This window comes from Aquarana catesbeiana, linkage group LG04, assembly GCF_042186555.1.
Source record: "Aquarana catesbeiana isolate 2022-GZ linkage group LG04, ASM4218655v1, whole genome shotgun sequence".
Lineage (NCBI taxonomy): Eukaryota > Metazoa > Chordata > Amphibia > Anura > Ranidae > Aquarana > Aquarana catesbeiana.
The window spans coordinates 308,134,415-308,150,940 of record NC_133327.1 but is presented as its reverse complement, the minus strand read 5'-3'; the positions used below and the strand labels follow the sequence as shown (position 1 = coordinate 308,150,940).

At 39.6% G+C, this 16,526-nt stretch overlaps 1 protein-coding gene across 25 annotated transcripts in view; it reads right to left on the bottom strand.

The window, feature by feature from the left end:
- The window catches only part of RIMS1 (regulating synaptic membrane exocytosis 1), a 641,584-nt gene that overhangs the window by 372,206 nt on the left and 252,852 nt on the right, over positions 1-16,526 (bottom strand). For all 25 annotated transcript variants that reach the window (XM_073626786.1, XM_073626789.1, XM_073626788.1 and 22 more), the window contains 2 exons: positions 7,520-7,566; positions 4,826-4,938 (listed from right to left, as the gene is read on the bottom strand). In XM_073626786.1, coding sequence (XP_073482887.1) covers positions 4,826-4,938; positions 7,520-7,566 — 160 coding nt within the window. The remainder of the gene's footprint in view (positions 1-4,825; positions 4,939-7,519; positions 7,567-16,526) is intronic.

Sequence of the window (16,526 nt, the reverse complement as noted above, 5' to 3'; positions counted from 1 at the left end):
GCCATTCTGCCGACGTATATTGGCGTGTGCTGGTCGGGAAGCGGTTAAAGTGAAACAATAAAAAATGATATATACCTTTAAATATCGTACCTGCAGGGTGTCTATAGTATGCCTGCAAAGTGATGCATTTTTCCCTAGTTTAGAACAGTACCACAGCAAAATGACATTTTTAAAGGAAAAATTGTCATTTAAAACTTTTCGCGGCTGTAATGAATTGTCGAGTCTAGGCAATAAAGATAAAACTCATTGAAAAAAATGGCATTGCATGAGGGTCCCCCTAAAATCCATACCAGGCCCTTCAGGTCTGATATGGAAATTGAGGGGAACCCAAATTTAAAAAAATGGTGTAGAGGTCCCCCCCAAAATCCATACCAGACCCTTATCCGAGCATGCAACCTGGCAGGCTGCAGGAAGAGAGGGGGGGAGAGAACGCCCCCCCTCCTGAACCGTACCAGGCCACATGCCCTCAACATGGGGAGGGTGCTTTGAGGTCTGACCCCAAAGCACCTTGTCCCCCATGTTGATGGGGACAAGGGCCTCATCCCTACAACCCTTGCCCGGTGGTTGTGGGGGTATGCAGGCAGGGGGGCTTATCGGAATCTGGAAGCCCCCTTTAACAAGGGGACCCACAGGACCCAGCCTCCGCCCCTGTGTGAATTGGTAACGGGGTACAACGTACCCCTACCATTTAATAAAAAAAGTGACAAAAATGGTAAAAGAGACAGTCCTTTATTAAAAATAAAAAAATAAAAATGTCCAGCAATGTCCATTCATCTTCTATCACGCTGCTGACGAGCTGAAAAAAAAAAAAGTGCAACCGATCCGCCTCCATGGGAGGCTCCCGCCGACTGACGTGTCTTCTCTGTGACAGTTCTCATTTATCTGAGGGCGGGGCCACCCGGTGACGTAAACGGGTGACCCTCGCCCCCCTCTAACGCTATGGGGAAGCCCCCGTGAGACATGGAGAGCAGAGCCCAGCAGAAGATGAATGAGGCCATAGTTTCATTTTTTTCTGAAGATTACATTGATGAGAGCAAAGAAAATGTAATTTATATTATTGTGTATTTTTTCAACAGTGTCTGCAGTAGAGTATAGAGGTCACTGTGGGCTTGTTTTAAAGCTCTTTTACTGCTTGCTAGAAAAATATATGACTACATTAATGTTAATAGTCTGGGCACAGGTACACTTTAAATGAAATGGTAACTAGGGGTGCTTGCCTTCTTTTTTTGTCAAGCTTTTTGGCTAGGTGCATGTGTGCAGAAACACTCTGGACTTCATGTACAAACTTATTAACAGCTGCTTTACCAATCCCCCAGTCGTTTTTACATTTCTCTTGTGCTGATTCAAACAGTAAAAAAAAAAAAAAATGACAAAAAAGCTTAATAAAGCTACTGTACATTACAAAAAAGGAAATATCAAAAAGATTGTAATTTCTAAAGGGCCTTTCCATCCCAAGAAGAAACTAAATATCGATGTAGTGATAACTTTTGTTAATTTTTTTTTATGCTAAAGAATACAAGCTTGTCTGACTTTTATAGAAAACATTTCTAAAGTCCGAGAATGTTTTAAGACCCATTAAGAAAAATGCTATTAGCAATGTGAATGACACATATTACGCACACACTATGAAATGCACTTTACCCTGAAGGCGACAGTCTCTAATGCACAAATTTCTTAGAAGAACTAATGAAAAGCATTTTGAAATGAAAATAGATTATGTAGGGGTAAAAAAGGAGATTTTTTTCTATGATTTTAATATGAGTATATTTGAGTATAATAGCACAGTTCATGTTCATGCTTGCAATAGATAAAAAACATACTCGGCTCTCATACTATAAAATCCAAGGTTTTGGATTTAAAAAATGTTTTACCCCAATATTTGTAGACCTATGAAGTAATATTTGCAACAATTTTAAATTGAATTCAACTGAAAAATGTGTGAATCCTGGATGAAAGCTGTGTAAAGCTTGGATAAAAAAATATTGTTATTTGTATTATTATTAATAAACAATTTCCCTGTTGCTTGACTGCCTACTGTTTATATTAAAGCGATATGAAACCTAAAAACAAACATTTTTTAAATTGCAGCTTATGAATTCATAGATGTGGTGGCTGCATTAGTTTTTTTTCCTAGCTCTTTTCCTTTATTTTCACCTTGTGATCCAGTCAGTAAATGATATTTTTCAACTTACTTTAACAGACCAAGCTGACTAAACAAATTAACAACTAGAGGGTCAAGGCAAAATATTTAAAATGGACAGGGGTCTTTATAAAGGTTGGCTTTTATTAATTTATGTAAATGCTTCATTCCAAAAGGGAAAGAAAAAAAACAGTTTGCTGTTGCTGCTTATAAAAGTGTTAACTGAAGTTAGATTGTAACTAAAGGCAAAACATTTTTTTTAGTTTTGCAATTTGTCCTGGTAAATCATTTCCTGTTTTGGCTACGGGACAGGAAGCGAAGGTAAATCTCGCTATGGCCGGTTTCATATGGGCGGTTCGATCGAGTCCACCTGTCAGTTTTTCAGGTGCACCTGATCAGACCAGCCATTGCTCTTTATGGAGTGGCACTGGCCGGCATCTGATCCGATCCTGTCTGCAAAAAACAGCTGGGTGGGGGACCCATTCCCCATCCATTCGGTGGATCGGATGACTGTCAAATCGAAACAGACAGGTGGTCCGTTTGCATCTGACAGCCCCATAGAGAACAGCGGGGCTGTGTCCATGTCTGCTCTGCATAGTGGAGTGGACACGGACCTATCATCCACCTTCTCAGCGGGGATCAGTGGACAGATCCCCTGCTGAGCAGGCAGATGCGCATTACGGAGACCGCCCATGTAAAACCAGCCTTATGGGACACAGATGTCAAAAACTGTTCCTTACTCTATCCAAAATGAAAAAAGTTTTGCCTTTAGTTATACTTTAAGCTTCAAATTTTTTAGCTCAAGTCCATCTAAATATGCTAGTCTAACACTACCTTCTCCATAGACTTACATTACTGCTGTCTGAAGGTGTCTACTTTACTACATCCAAAATGTAGACAGCCTAAAACAGGGTGTGTGTTACTGGCTGGATCACCTGGTGAAATGTAGCCACCGCATCTAAGCATTTCTAAACTGCTACATATTTCATTTTTGTTTTGGGGTTTAATACCACTTTAATATATAATATGTTTTACTAATACATAATGCCGGTTAGTTCTCAATCTGTTTCCTTTCTTTCCACCCTCTTTCCAGATCTGAGGCTCACTACAGGTGTGATATTGCAAATATCAATATCAAATATTGAGCAAATATGATACTTTGTAAACTAACTGTCTTTCAGGTACCAGAAGTTACAAACTGATGATAAATTGCAATTTAGAGATTAAGAGGATAATTTAGGCAATCAAAATTAGCCTACAAAGTATAAGATATGGTGATCTGCCCAATCCTCATCAACTGACTAGTCGATTCTTTGAATGCTAAAAATAACCCATGGTCATAATTTAGATTTCATTTCTTAACTAACTTCAGTAAACTAAAATCTTAAAAATCTAAATGGTTATTATAGATTGCTTGACTTTGTATATCTCTTGGAACTGAATTTTTCAAAGGAAAATCTGTTTATGAATAGGTACAACTTCGGTGTTTACTAAAAAAAAGAAACCCAGAAACCCAAAGGGTACAATTATCTACTGGAGTCAGATTAGGGAAAATACATTTCTGAATGCATGCTTTAGATTGCTGCACTTTGCACACTGTAATTCCAAAACCTATAAATATCTATATTTGAAGTGTTAGTTCATTTTTACAGAAAATCTGTAAAGATGACCTAACACCCTCCAGCTCACCCCCCATACACCATCCACCCCCCAGCCTCACATTACTTGCTACCCGTGATCCTGAGCTGTCAAGGCTCCTGCAAGCCTCTCCACTACAAGAATTTGAAATCCCTACTGCTTTATCTACTCTCTGTCCAGCACTGATAGTATGGACCAGAAAGATTCAAACTGGTCAGCACCGTCACATGGAAGGTGTTTTAAAAACACTTTAAAAACTAAAGGAAAACTATGTTTCTTTAAAGTCATATACTGTATATTATGAACTTTATTTTTCAATGGTATTATACTACAAAATTAAGTACCCAGAAAAAAAAAAGATTTCAACCAAAGTAGCAGAAGAGTTGAAGGAGAAAAAAGAGGAAAGTCAGGGCACGGGGAGTGCCCCTCTACATACCATAAGAAAAAAAAAGATAAAAGAAATGTTTGATAAATACTCCTACAGGTTAAAATTTTGGCACCCAACAACTCCAGAGGACAACGATTCCACCATAGAGCACTGGAGTGTACAGACAAGCCTGTGAGGCTTAGCTGTAGAAATGGTAATGTAAAATGTGTGGAATTGGGTATCAAAGATCCCAACGTTCATTGAGCTTGGCTGTATTTACAGCAATGCTGAAAGTGTACAGCATGTTAGGGTAAAACACAGTTTTGGGGAAGGGTTAAATTAAAGCATTTGTCAAAATGTTATTACTTAACAGCTTATGCCAGTGTTGCTAACATACTTGAAGTTGAACTCCAGGAGAAAACAAACCACCATATAATCAGTACATCTTCATTAAAAAGTATTCTCTAACCTCCTGCAAAAAAGCACTCAAGCTTGGTCAGTAAGGGCTGGGATGGGTGATTGGTTCACGAGATGGGCTACACACAATTAAAAATTCTTAGGTGTGTAAAATACTTCCCATATACAGTGTGTCTTTAGCTGTTTGCCTGGAGTTCAGTTTTAAGTGACCTTTTCAATGAAACGTCACACAAACATTGCCAGATATACAGACATATACTTACAGACAGCTGCCCTGGCAAGACCTGAGGTGCATCTTTAAGTGCTCCGGGGCTTGTTGGTGATATAACAGATATTGAAGGCCTGTCCATCTTCTGAGATTCAAAAGAACTTGAACCTTACACATATGGAAACATGGATTACATTAAATGATCTGCATTAGCAAAACAATTATAATTTAGTCTAAAACTGTTTTCCATTAGTCACCTGAATTCCACATTTAAAGTGAAAACATCCAAAGCTCAGGAGCTGATTGTTTCAGCTTCTGGGCATAGCACTGTATTCTGGATGTCAAAGGCAGCCGGTGGTTCCAGTGCTTGCCTGCGCTGGGATCCACAGATCCTCACTGCCACTTTAAAACAGCACTGGGACACATTGCTACTATTTTAGTGCCATTTTAAAGCAGTGCTAAGGGCTCAAATGTATGCAATAGTGATAAATTGTGCTGTTGCCGTTGCTATTTCTGTACTATGTTTACTCCATAAGTCACAGCCACTTATGCTGCCATGTGTTCCATTATAAAGCCATGTACCGGTTTATAATAATGAATAATGAAACTAAAGTGAATTTTGTAGGAACACAATTAGCCTTATTTGTCAATGTGCCTCAGATTAAGTCTGTCTGCTTTACAGAAAAACAACAATTGTAAAGTGAAGTGAATCTCTGTATCTGAATGGATGCTATGGTCAATAGTGACTATTCGCATCTGAGACTAAAATTTGCATGAGAGAAACATCAGTTTATAGTAGTTACCTATAGGAAACCTGCACTGAAAGACAAGTGCAGGCTGCTGCTGCTGAACTTCTGAAAATTCTAGTTATCTGGCTGTCTATAGCTGTAATACTGAGTCAGTTAAAGAAGAACTCCAGTTTCATCCATTTCTAAACCTACTTAAGCCTCTGGTGCTTGACTGAAAATGTTGTTGCTCTGTAGTTGTCTCCCCTTACCCCCCACACTGTGTGCCTTTAAATCTTTACTGAAGGGCATTGCAGCATGTACACTTCCTGTTTGCAGATGCCCAGTCTATCACAAAACTCACTGACTTTTTTAGACTGTCAGTTACACACCCATGGGCTTTAGGACAGGGGTGCTCAATATGTGGCCCGTGAAGCTCTCTGATGTGACCTGCGACCTCAAACCAGGGGAACGCATGCCCATGCTATGGGATGGTGGGTCGGCAAGCCCAGATCACAATTAACAGGTTACGGAGTCGCCATCCCAGAGCATCAGATTTCATGTTGCCGGCAGCAGCAGCAGAGGAAGCAGACGGCCATGGTGGGAGCAGGTGCCACATAAGCCAATGCTTCCTCAGTAGTGCCGGCTCCTGTCCCAGGCAAAGTGATACCAAGTGCACTTCGCCTGAGACATCGTTCTCCAGCAGTCTGGAGAACGATGCCAGGAGAAGCCAGAAGAGGAAAAGATCAGTGTATTAAGCATCACATACACTGCACTTTTGCAATGAGCATATTAGCACTTATAAAAAAGGGTTATTAGGCTGCTTTTACACTGATCAGCAGGTACAGCGCAGTACACCTGCAAGTTAACTGCACTGAGCCATAGAATTCTATTATATTCTGCTGGTTTGGTGCGCTTTCTAAAAGTTTGCGGTTGGGGGGAAGGTAAAACCCCAGAGTTCATTATGGCCCCCATCCAGTTACCAAATCACTTAAGGGGCCCCCGCTCTTCAAAAGGTTGAGCACCCCTATTTTAAGGGGTGTTGATCACTGCTGTTGTGTCCAATGTGGTGCACAAAGCTTCTGTCCCCCAAAAACGCATCAGTTGGTACTATGACATCTACCTAAACCAGAGGAGTTCCCTTGTTTGGCAGTCCTTTTGGTTCCTGGGTTACTCACAATGCTGTTATCACTATTTCCTTTGTGAGTATGTACTTTTTATGTCTTTTAATAAAGTGTTGCAGATAATGCACTAGTTGTTTGCACCCTTGGTTTAATTTTGTTTGTGCAGTTGGAAGATTCCCCAAACTTAAGAGGGCTGCATTGTTTTTATCATTCTGTCCATGGTGTGTACTGGCAGTTACAATCTGAGGAATTTTTCAAATTCTCTGATTTGATTTTTATTCTTTAACATTCTGCTTAAAAATTTGTGAATCAGTACTGCTTGGACCTTGAAGAAGGGGACCCGAAAGCTTGTCCTGAAAAATTGTATGTTAGTGCAAATAAAAAAAGTATCACGGACAGTACTCAATTTTCCCTGTCAAATTCTCTGGAAGTTCTTAGCGCTACGCTGTCAAGTTACCACTACTTTATTTCAGGTCACAGGAGTATGGAAAGGGAGCTCAGACATGCTATTGTGGTCTGGGCTTAAAACGCATGTAGCATTGTCCTGTAATGTTTACTAGTTTATATAGGCATAATGTCTGCTAAATGACAATGGCTGTTGAGCGGGCATTACTGCAGTGTTGTGTTGGCTCCAACTGACTCCTTCCACAGGCATTATAGAGCAAGATAAAAACATCAAGGAAGATCATGTGCCATAGAGTACAGTTAAATTACATTCTCAAATCTACGTATTCAGGTCAAAGATTAAATTTCTAAGTGGTGACATTTGACATATGAAGTGTAGCCCTGTACTATTTTGCTGCATGAGGGAGTTCAAAACTTACAAATTTTTGATAGCAAAAATTAACTATTTGTCTAGCAACATGCAAATAAATAAGATAAAGAAAACTGAACACTTACTAGATTCTAATGGTGGATGAGAGCTTTCTGGGATCCTTGGAATGTCTCTAGAGTGAACAGAAAGAAAACAAAAACGATTGTGGTATTTAATACTTTCTCAGTAAATTAAAAGATCTAAACGTATACAGGAGTTAATACAACATACAGTATTTATTATCATAGACTACAAACATCTATCAAACTATTACTATTACGAAGGGGTTTTTTTCAGCTGGAACCTGGTGGAACTCAGTTCACACCACCTCTGGCTCAGGCCCTCTGCTCCCTGTTCAGCACTATAACTTGTAACCACAGAAGTCTGACTTCTGTGTTTACAAGTGAAAGCTTGTCTCCCAACTGCTCCCACAGATCAGATCTGGCTCCCACTGAGTGCACGATGGGGACAAGGGAGATGCAGGTGCCCGGGGTGCATTGCGGATGCCGACACCACCATTAAATGATCTCCCTGCAAGTGAGAGAGGAGGGACCTACAGTGTGCAGGGAGGTACTAGAGCCGTGCTTCAGCGTAATACAACAAAAGTAAGACATGTGGAAGATGGTTGAGATTTTAAGGGGGGGTGGGGGAGAAGATGAGAGCAGTAGAGGGGGGTTGCATGCAGAGGTTTGACCTGAAGAGAAGTGAAATTGAGGATGGGGAATGCAGAAGATGTAAGCAGCAATGGAAAAAGGCTGAACTCTGCACTATGTACGTAGTGCACTCCCAAACTCTGCACATAGCACATCCCCGAACTCTGCACTCTGTGTGTAACCCCTTCTCTGTACGTAATGCACTTCTGGTATTTAATTTAAGACCTTTCCACTGTGAAATTCGACAACACCTGCTATTTGATTCAGTTTGGAGGGTGTGTGTGTGTGTTATAGGCAGCACAGAGAATTCTTTCAGAATCTGTTTGCCATGATACCTTGGGGTTCTGTTACTAAAGGGAAAGAGAATGTTCACTTTTCAAGAGTATTTTTAGTTTTGGAAGAGATTTTTCCCTTAGCTTAGTGCATGTGTTAAAGAATAATGTTGTAAAAAATACCCAATCGTGTGCAACGAAAATCAAACATATGTATTTGACTGAATGCAGCAGAGCTTCAACTCATTTACTAAGCTAAGGGACAACTCCCTTGCAAAATAAACTGCCTATTCCCTTTAAGTAATTCAACCCCCAAGTGTCTTAATTCATAGTTCTTAAAGAGATAGTAAACCGCAGTTGAAGAGAAGAAGAAATCCCATGCATCGCATACTTGCACATTTTGAGAGACTTACCTTAAAACGAAGCCCTCCACCACCGCGCTGTCACTGCTGAGAGGGCTTCCATCTTCTTCCACCTTCAGGGTTTGCTGCCTCCAGCTACATGAGTGGCCGGGGGTGCAATGACGTCTCTCCCACACATGCATGCGGGAGACGCCTTTTTTGGCATGGGCTCCGAAGGTCTGGCACATTATGCCAGACCTTCAGAGTGCATGCGCTGGTGATGTCACTGGCTGCATGCACTCTGAATATCTCCTAACCAACACAAGTTTAGGAGATATTCAAAGTACAGAGTTTACTAACGCTTCAAGAGTTTATAAAAGTCATAGATACTATCCACATGTTGGCTAACAGGCAGAATATTTGAAAAGAAATAATAAATGAAATATATATTTCTTTGATCCAGTCTTACCAGACATTCAATAAAGAAACCCGAGCAGTCATGAAATACAAATTGCAGTAGACCATCTTATCGAATGGGGAAATATGCAAAATCATCTTTTAAATGTATGTCTATACACATTGATTTCTCAGGGGACACCATCTCTAGTTAACCACTTCAATACCAGGCACTTTCAGCCCCTTCCTTGCATGGTCATGCAACACTGTACCCATATGACATTTTTATTATTTTATTTTACATAGAGCTTTGTTTTGCTGATATTTAATCACCACTGGGATTTTTATTTTTTGCTAAATCAAAAAGACCTAAAATTTTTTGGGGAAAAAACATGTTTTTCTTTATTTCTGATTGATCACAGTGATCACATGGTGCCAGCAGTGGGCCGGTACACTGACCTGTCATCCACTGTGTGCAGTGGACACAGCAAGTGACAGATCACGGTCCATGAGACATGCACAAGGAGTGTTCTGGGGCGGATCTCATACGAAGTCCACCCAGAACAGCAAATGTCCCTCCCAGCCGTCATTTTCATGTAGGCCGGGCAAGAAGATGTTAAAGAACCATTTCTTGCTCAAAAAGGGCTAGGGTAGGTAAGTGAGACTTTATATGTGTCACCAAGAAATCACACAAAATTACTAAAATACCAATTTTTTTATTCAGAAATTAAAAATCACCTATAAGACAAGAAAACTTGTTAAAACAAACTACATATATATATATATATATATATATATATATATATATATATATATACACACACATATACACATATACATATATATATATATATATATATATATATATATATATATATATATATAGCCAATGTATAGTGTAATATTTGTTGCCGAGGATCAACACATTTTGCAAAGAGTTCACTTTCTCCGGATCCAACACGCCTGTTATATGTATAATAAATAAAATCAATCTAAAAAAAATAAACATAAACATAACACAAAACAAACAATAGAAAATACATGCAAAACTATTTAATACATTCCAGTGAAAAAAGATAAAATCATGTCAAACAGCCAAAAAAGAAAAAAGAGAGACAGAAGATAAAAAAAAGTTGGGGAGGGATCACCCAGGGGATTTCTCTCACATTTCCGTAGTCTCCTGTGGGCAGGGCAGGCAGGGAGAGGGTGCTAGGCATCGGCCATGGGGACGGGAGACCACAGCCTGTCTGGGCCTTTATATATGATGTAATTGGTACTGGGCAGCTAACACTGATGCTCCATATTGATTACATGCAATGGACATAAACACGTGATTGGAGAGAGGAGGGTATGTTGTTTACGTGGAACGTGTTTTATTTTGTTGAAAAAAGACACAAGTCCATCCAGTTCAACCAACAGAAGAAAAAAAAACAAAAAAACACACACACACAAATATAAAACCTCCATATACACTATCCTATACCCACAGTTGATCCAGGGATATGCAAAAAAAAAAAGAAACCCAAATAAAGTATGATCCAATTTGTTCCAGTAGGGGAAATAAATTCCTTCCTGATACTCCAAAAGGCAGTCTGATATTCCCCCAGATCAGCTTTACCTAGTCCAGTTATATTTTGTGCATTTAGGAAAGAATCCAGGCTTTTTTAAAACAAACTACTGAGCTGGTCAGAACCAGCTTTTGAGGGAGTCTATTCCACACTTTCACAGCTCCTATTTTGAAGAGGCCTTTCTGTATTTGGAGATTAAATCTCTTTTCCTCCAGAGGTAAAGAGTGCCTGTCCTCTGTGATGACCTTAAAGTGAATAACTCTACACCGAGCTGACCATATGGACCACTTGTATTTATTCATGTTGATCATATTCCCCCTAATCTCCTCTTCTCAAGAGAAAATAAATTTAGTTCAGCTAATCTTTCCGCATAGCTGTGTTCCTCCATGCCTCTTATCAGTTTGATGGCCCTTCTGTGCACTTTCTCCAGTTCTCCAATATCCTTTTTTTTTTAACTGGTGCCCAAAACTGAACTGCATATTCCAAGTGAGGTCTTACTAATGATTTGACCAGGGTCAAAATGAATGCCTCTTTCTCTGCATACCTCTTTAAAACAATGAAAGGATTCTGCTTGCTTTAGAAACCACAGCTTGGCATTGCATGTTATTATTCTTATGATCTACCAGAACACCCAGATCCTTCTCCACCATTGATTCCCCCAGTTGTACTCCCCCTGAGATGTATGATGTGTACATATTTTTGGCTCCAAGTGCATACCTTTACTTTTATCAGCATTAAACCTCATTTGTCACACTGTTGCCCAATTAAACAGTGCACTGAGGTCAGCTTGTAAGTTTAAGACATCCTGTAAGGATGTTATTCCACTGCATAGCTTGGTGTCATCTGCAAAGATTGAAATGGTACTTTTAATCCCAGGCCCTATAACATTTATAAATATATTAAAATGTAAGGGTTACAACACTGTATCTTGGGGTACACCACTAATAACTTTGGACCATACAGAGTATGAATCATTAACCACTACTCGCTGAATAGTTGTCAATCCATTTACAAGCCTCTAGACTTTACCTTACACATTAGCTGTGTGTGAGAAACTGTGTCAAACCCTTTTAAAATAAAAAAGGTATACTATATCCATAGCCACTCATTTGTCTAAGGTTTTGCTTACCTCCTCATAAAAAGGAAATCAGATTAGTTTGGCCACTTCTGTGAATTATCAAGCTCAATTCTTTTAGGATCTGTGGGTGTAAGCCATCTGGTCCAGGTGCTTTATTCACCTTTAGTCTGTCTAAATATTTCTGGGCCCTATACATTTTGAGCAATTGTGGTTCATTTGGGACTATGTCAATATCATTCCCATTATGGACACAGAGCTGAAGAAGGTATTTAATAAATTTGTCTTCTCTTTGTCTCCAGTCATCTACTCTAGATTATTTTGTAAAGGACCTACATGCTCAGACCTGGCTTTTTTATTATTAATATATTTGAAGATTTTTTGGGATTTCTCCTACTATCTTTTGCAATGTCTCATTCATTATGAATTTTTCCGGCTTTGATCTACTTTTTACATATTCTGTTATAGTCCTAGTAACATTTAAATGACAGTTTTCTTTCATTTCTATATTTTTAAACACGCTTTCCTTATTATTTATAGCTGTTTTAACTTTGGTCATGAGCCATAATGAGCCGTAATTTTAAAAGGCTAAAAATAAAACCTTTTAAAAGTGTTTTTATCTTTCCAGTATGTACCATATAATTGCCTTGTAATAGGATTATACATTTTTGCCCTTTAACTGTTCCAGTGGTGCCATTACGCCAGTCAATTTCAGGGTCCTTAAAAGCCCCCATTATAATCACTGTGCCAGCCCTTGCAGCCCTATTTGTACAAATAACACTGGGTGGCCTATAACAAACTCCAATGATTAACTTTGTAGTGTGCACACCTATATGCAATTTCACCCATAATGCTTCAGCCTCACCACACTCTACATTAACTAGGTCCTCTTTCACACTTACTTTGAGATCACTTCTCACATAGAGACAGACACCGCCACTTTTATGTTTTACCCTGTCTCTCCGAAAGAGAGCATAGCCAGGAAAATTTACAGCCCAGTAATGTGAAGAATAAAGCCAAGATTCAGCAATACCAATTAAAGCAAAATTCTTTTCATGCATCAAAGCTTCCAACTCACTTATTTTGCTTGGCATTGGTGAACACTTTAATTAATTGTCCTAATTTGCACATATATTTCACATATTTTTTGTAGTACAAATAGTACCATTTCCAATGGTTGTTAGTAACACGGGAACTTTCTTATCACATGCCATAGTCCTCCCCCCATCTTCCCCCATTCCAGCCACCATCAGGGACTGACCCCTGTCTGGCCTGTCTACCTCATTATAATCTAATTCACCCTCCCCTCTCAATCCTAGTTTAAATACCCTTCCAGCCTTCCCATAAACCTCTCCCCAAGCACAGAAGACCCCCTTCTATTTAGGTGCAAACCATCTTTAGCAAATAGGTTGTACCCCAATAAAAAAAGCCAGCCCAGTGCTCTAGAAACCCAAATCCTTCCATCTTACACCATGTTTTTAGCCATGCTTTCAGTTCTCTAAGCACCCCCTGTCTTTCCTGTGCTGTACATGGCACAGGCAATATTTCAGAGAATATCACCTTGGAGGTCCTTCCCTTCAACTTGCAGCCTGTTTACTTTAAATTGAGCCTCCACCTTTCATGTAGTCTGTCATTGGTTCCAACATGGACCAAGACACCTGGGTCACCACTAGCCCCTCCCCGTCATTTATCAACCCGGTCCACCAGATGCTGAACCCTGGCACCAGGGAGACAGCAAACCATACGGTTGAGGGGATCCTGTAGACAAATTATTCTATTGTTCCTTCTGATAACAGAATCCCCTATTACCACCGACTGTCTAGGCCTTCCTGCACTACCCTTACCACCCCTACTAGATGGGCTGCTTTCCTGGCTGTTAGGTGTAGTAGTGACATCTAGGGCTGCCACCTCTGAGTTTGCCACCCCCCACATCTTCACCCAACTTGGCAATTTTGTTCGGGTGCTAAAACTCAGGGCTGGCCTTTCTTTTCTGGGAGCCCCAACCACTTCCTCCGACTACATTAACCCATCTTCCTACCTGATATTCCTGACCTACCCCTCCTCCCTCCACATCAACCCCATTAACTACCTGCTCAGTGAGCAGAAGACCCCTTTCCAGGTTGTCAGTTCTGCAATTTGCTCCTCCAGATCTACAATGTGAGCTTCCAGAAGGACAACCCACTCATATCTGTTCCAGCTGTATTCATCCTGGAGCTGTTGCTCCTTTACTCTATACATGTGGAACACTGCACAAAACCTTCAGCCTTGCTAACACCTTATTATGCCAGTTGCAATTACAGGAAATTTCAAATGCTTCTTACAGTTTAGAAGACTCCTGTTTCAAACTCCTGTTTTTAACTCACCACTTTCAAATTTCCCACTTGGTCAAAGTTCCAACAAATAGTGGGATCTAGCTTTTGGCTGTGCGTCTTTATGCTTGCCCCCCCCCCCCAAAGGTTGCACCCCCTCTTTTGACACATGGGATACATGTGAGAGAAATCCCCTAGGCGTCACCCTCTTTTTTTTCATCTTTCCCTTTTGGCTGTGTGACATGAGATCAACTTTTATCACTGTAATATATTAAATAATGTATATGTATTTTCCAGTGTTTATTTTGTATTATGTTTATTTTTGTAGATTCATTTGATTTTTTTTTATACATCCAACTGCCATGGATCCTGAGGAAGTGAACTCTTCACAAAACATGTCTATCCTTAAGGCCAGATACTATACCATACATTGGCCATGTACATAAGATAGTTACATAGTTACATAGTTACATAGTAGGTGAGGCTCTTCTCCAGAGAGAATAAGTTCAGTGCTCGCAACCTTCCTTCATAACTAATGTCCTCCAGACCCTTTATTAGCTTTGTTGCCCTTCTTTGTACTTGCTCCATTTCCAGTACATCCTTCCTGAGAACTGGTACCCAGAACTGGACAACATACTACAGGTGCGGCCGAACCAGAGTCTTGTAGAGTGGCAGAATTATCGCTTTATCCCTGGAGTTAATCCCTTTTTTAATGCATGCCAATATTCTGTTTGTTTTGTTAGCAGCAGCTTGGCATTGCATGCCATTGCTGAGCCTATCATCTGCTAGGACCCTCAGGTCCTTTTCCATCCTAGATTACCCCAGAGGTTCTCCCCCTAGTGTATAGATTGCATTTATATTTTTGCCACCCAAATGCATTATTTTTACATTTTTCTACATTAAACCTCATTTCCCATGTAGTTGCCCACCCCATTAATAAGTTCAGATCTTCTTGCAAGGTTTCCACATCCTGCGGAGAAGTCATTGCCCTGCTTAGCTTAGTATCGTCCACAAATACAGAGATTGAACTGTTTACCCCATCCTCCAGGTCGTTTATGAACAAATTAAATAGGATTGGTCCCAGCACAGAACCCTGTGGGACCCCACTATCCACCCCTGATCATTCCGAGTATTTGCCATTTATAACCACCCTCTGAACTCGCCCTTGTAGTTTTCAATCTATGAACTCACCCTATGGTCCGTGCCAATGGACCTTATTTTGTACAGTAAACGTTTATGGGGAACTGTGTCAAATGCTTTTGCAAAATCCAGATACACCAGGTCTACGGGCCTTCCTTTATCTAAAACATTGTTTTAAACAAGTTCTCTTCTCTTATATGTAATTTTTAATTTTTGTAATTAAAAAATGACAATCTCTATGTGATTTCTCGGTGGCACATATAAAGTCCCACTTACCCATCGTAGCCCTTTATGGGCAAGTAAGGGTTATTTAACTCATCTTTTAAATGCCTTTTTTACAATTAAATGCTGTTTACGGGGGTTAATGAACTTTGCACTTCATTATTACACTTACTATTGTCTTAATAAATGTTTATATATGCATTATGTTTATAACATTCTAGAAAACTGAACTTATATCTCCTAGATTGTAAGCTCTAATGAGCAGGGCCCTCTGATTCCTCCTGTGTTGAAATGTATTGTAACTGTACTGTCTGCCCTCATGTTGTAAAGTGCTGCACAAACTGTTGGCGCTATATAAATCCTGTACAATAATAATAATATAATAATAATATTTCAATTCATTTTCTTAATTTGTGTTTAAATGTCTATGGAAAAAATGTGTAACTGGTATAGGCAAGTTTCCGTCTTTATGTAAAATGCTAACTTTACCCAAAGGATTCATAATATACAAGTTATGGAAATAAAAGAGGGAGGGAAACAAGAGAAAAAAAGAATTGTGAAACATGCAGTACAGTACATCTAGATAAATTACATGGATGGCATGCTCTGCATGAGAGAAGTTGGTGTCAGTCTATTAGCTTAAGGTTAAGGTTGCTCAATAAACTACAGAGCAGTGCTTTCTGTTGGAAGGTTAAATACACAAATCCAGTTTACAAATTGCTGTAATAACCACAGCTTCGTAAACAATATGAAACAAAACTTGTCATTGTCTGCAGCCTGGTTAGCAATAAAGCATTGCATGGTACAAAATAATGTACCTAGGACTCCTTTTTGATGGTTCAAAAAAACAAAACAAAAAACAAAAGGATACTAAAGCCAGAGCAAAAACTGATCAAGGCATCAATAAAACTGCCAAATGCAAATGCCAAACTAGCTCTAAAACAGGCCTAGTTATTGGATTGAAAGCCTCAAGATATGTATGTTACCAATAACAGCCTTCCACATGATTTGGTGATAATTAGTGGATGGGCAATTCTGATGTATGTTGGGCCCCCCTTAGATGAGAAAAGCTTTACCTGCCAATTACATGTACCAGTGTTGACTTCAAAATGCTCCA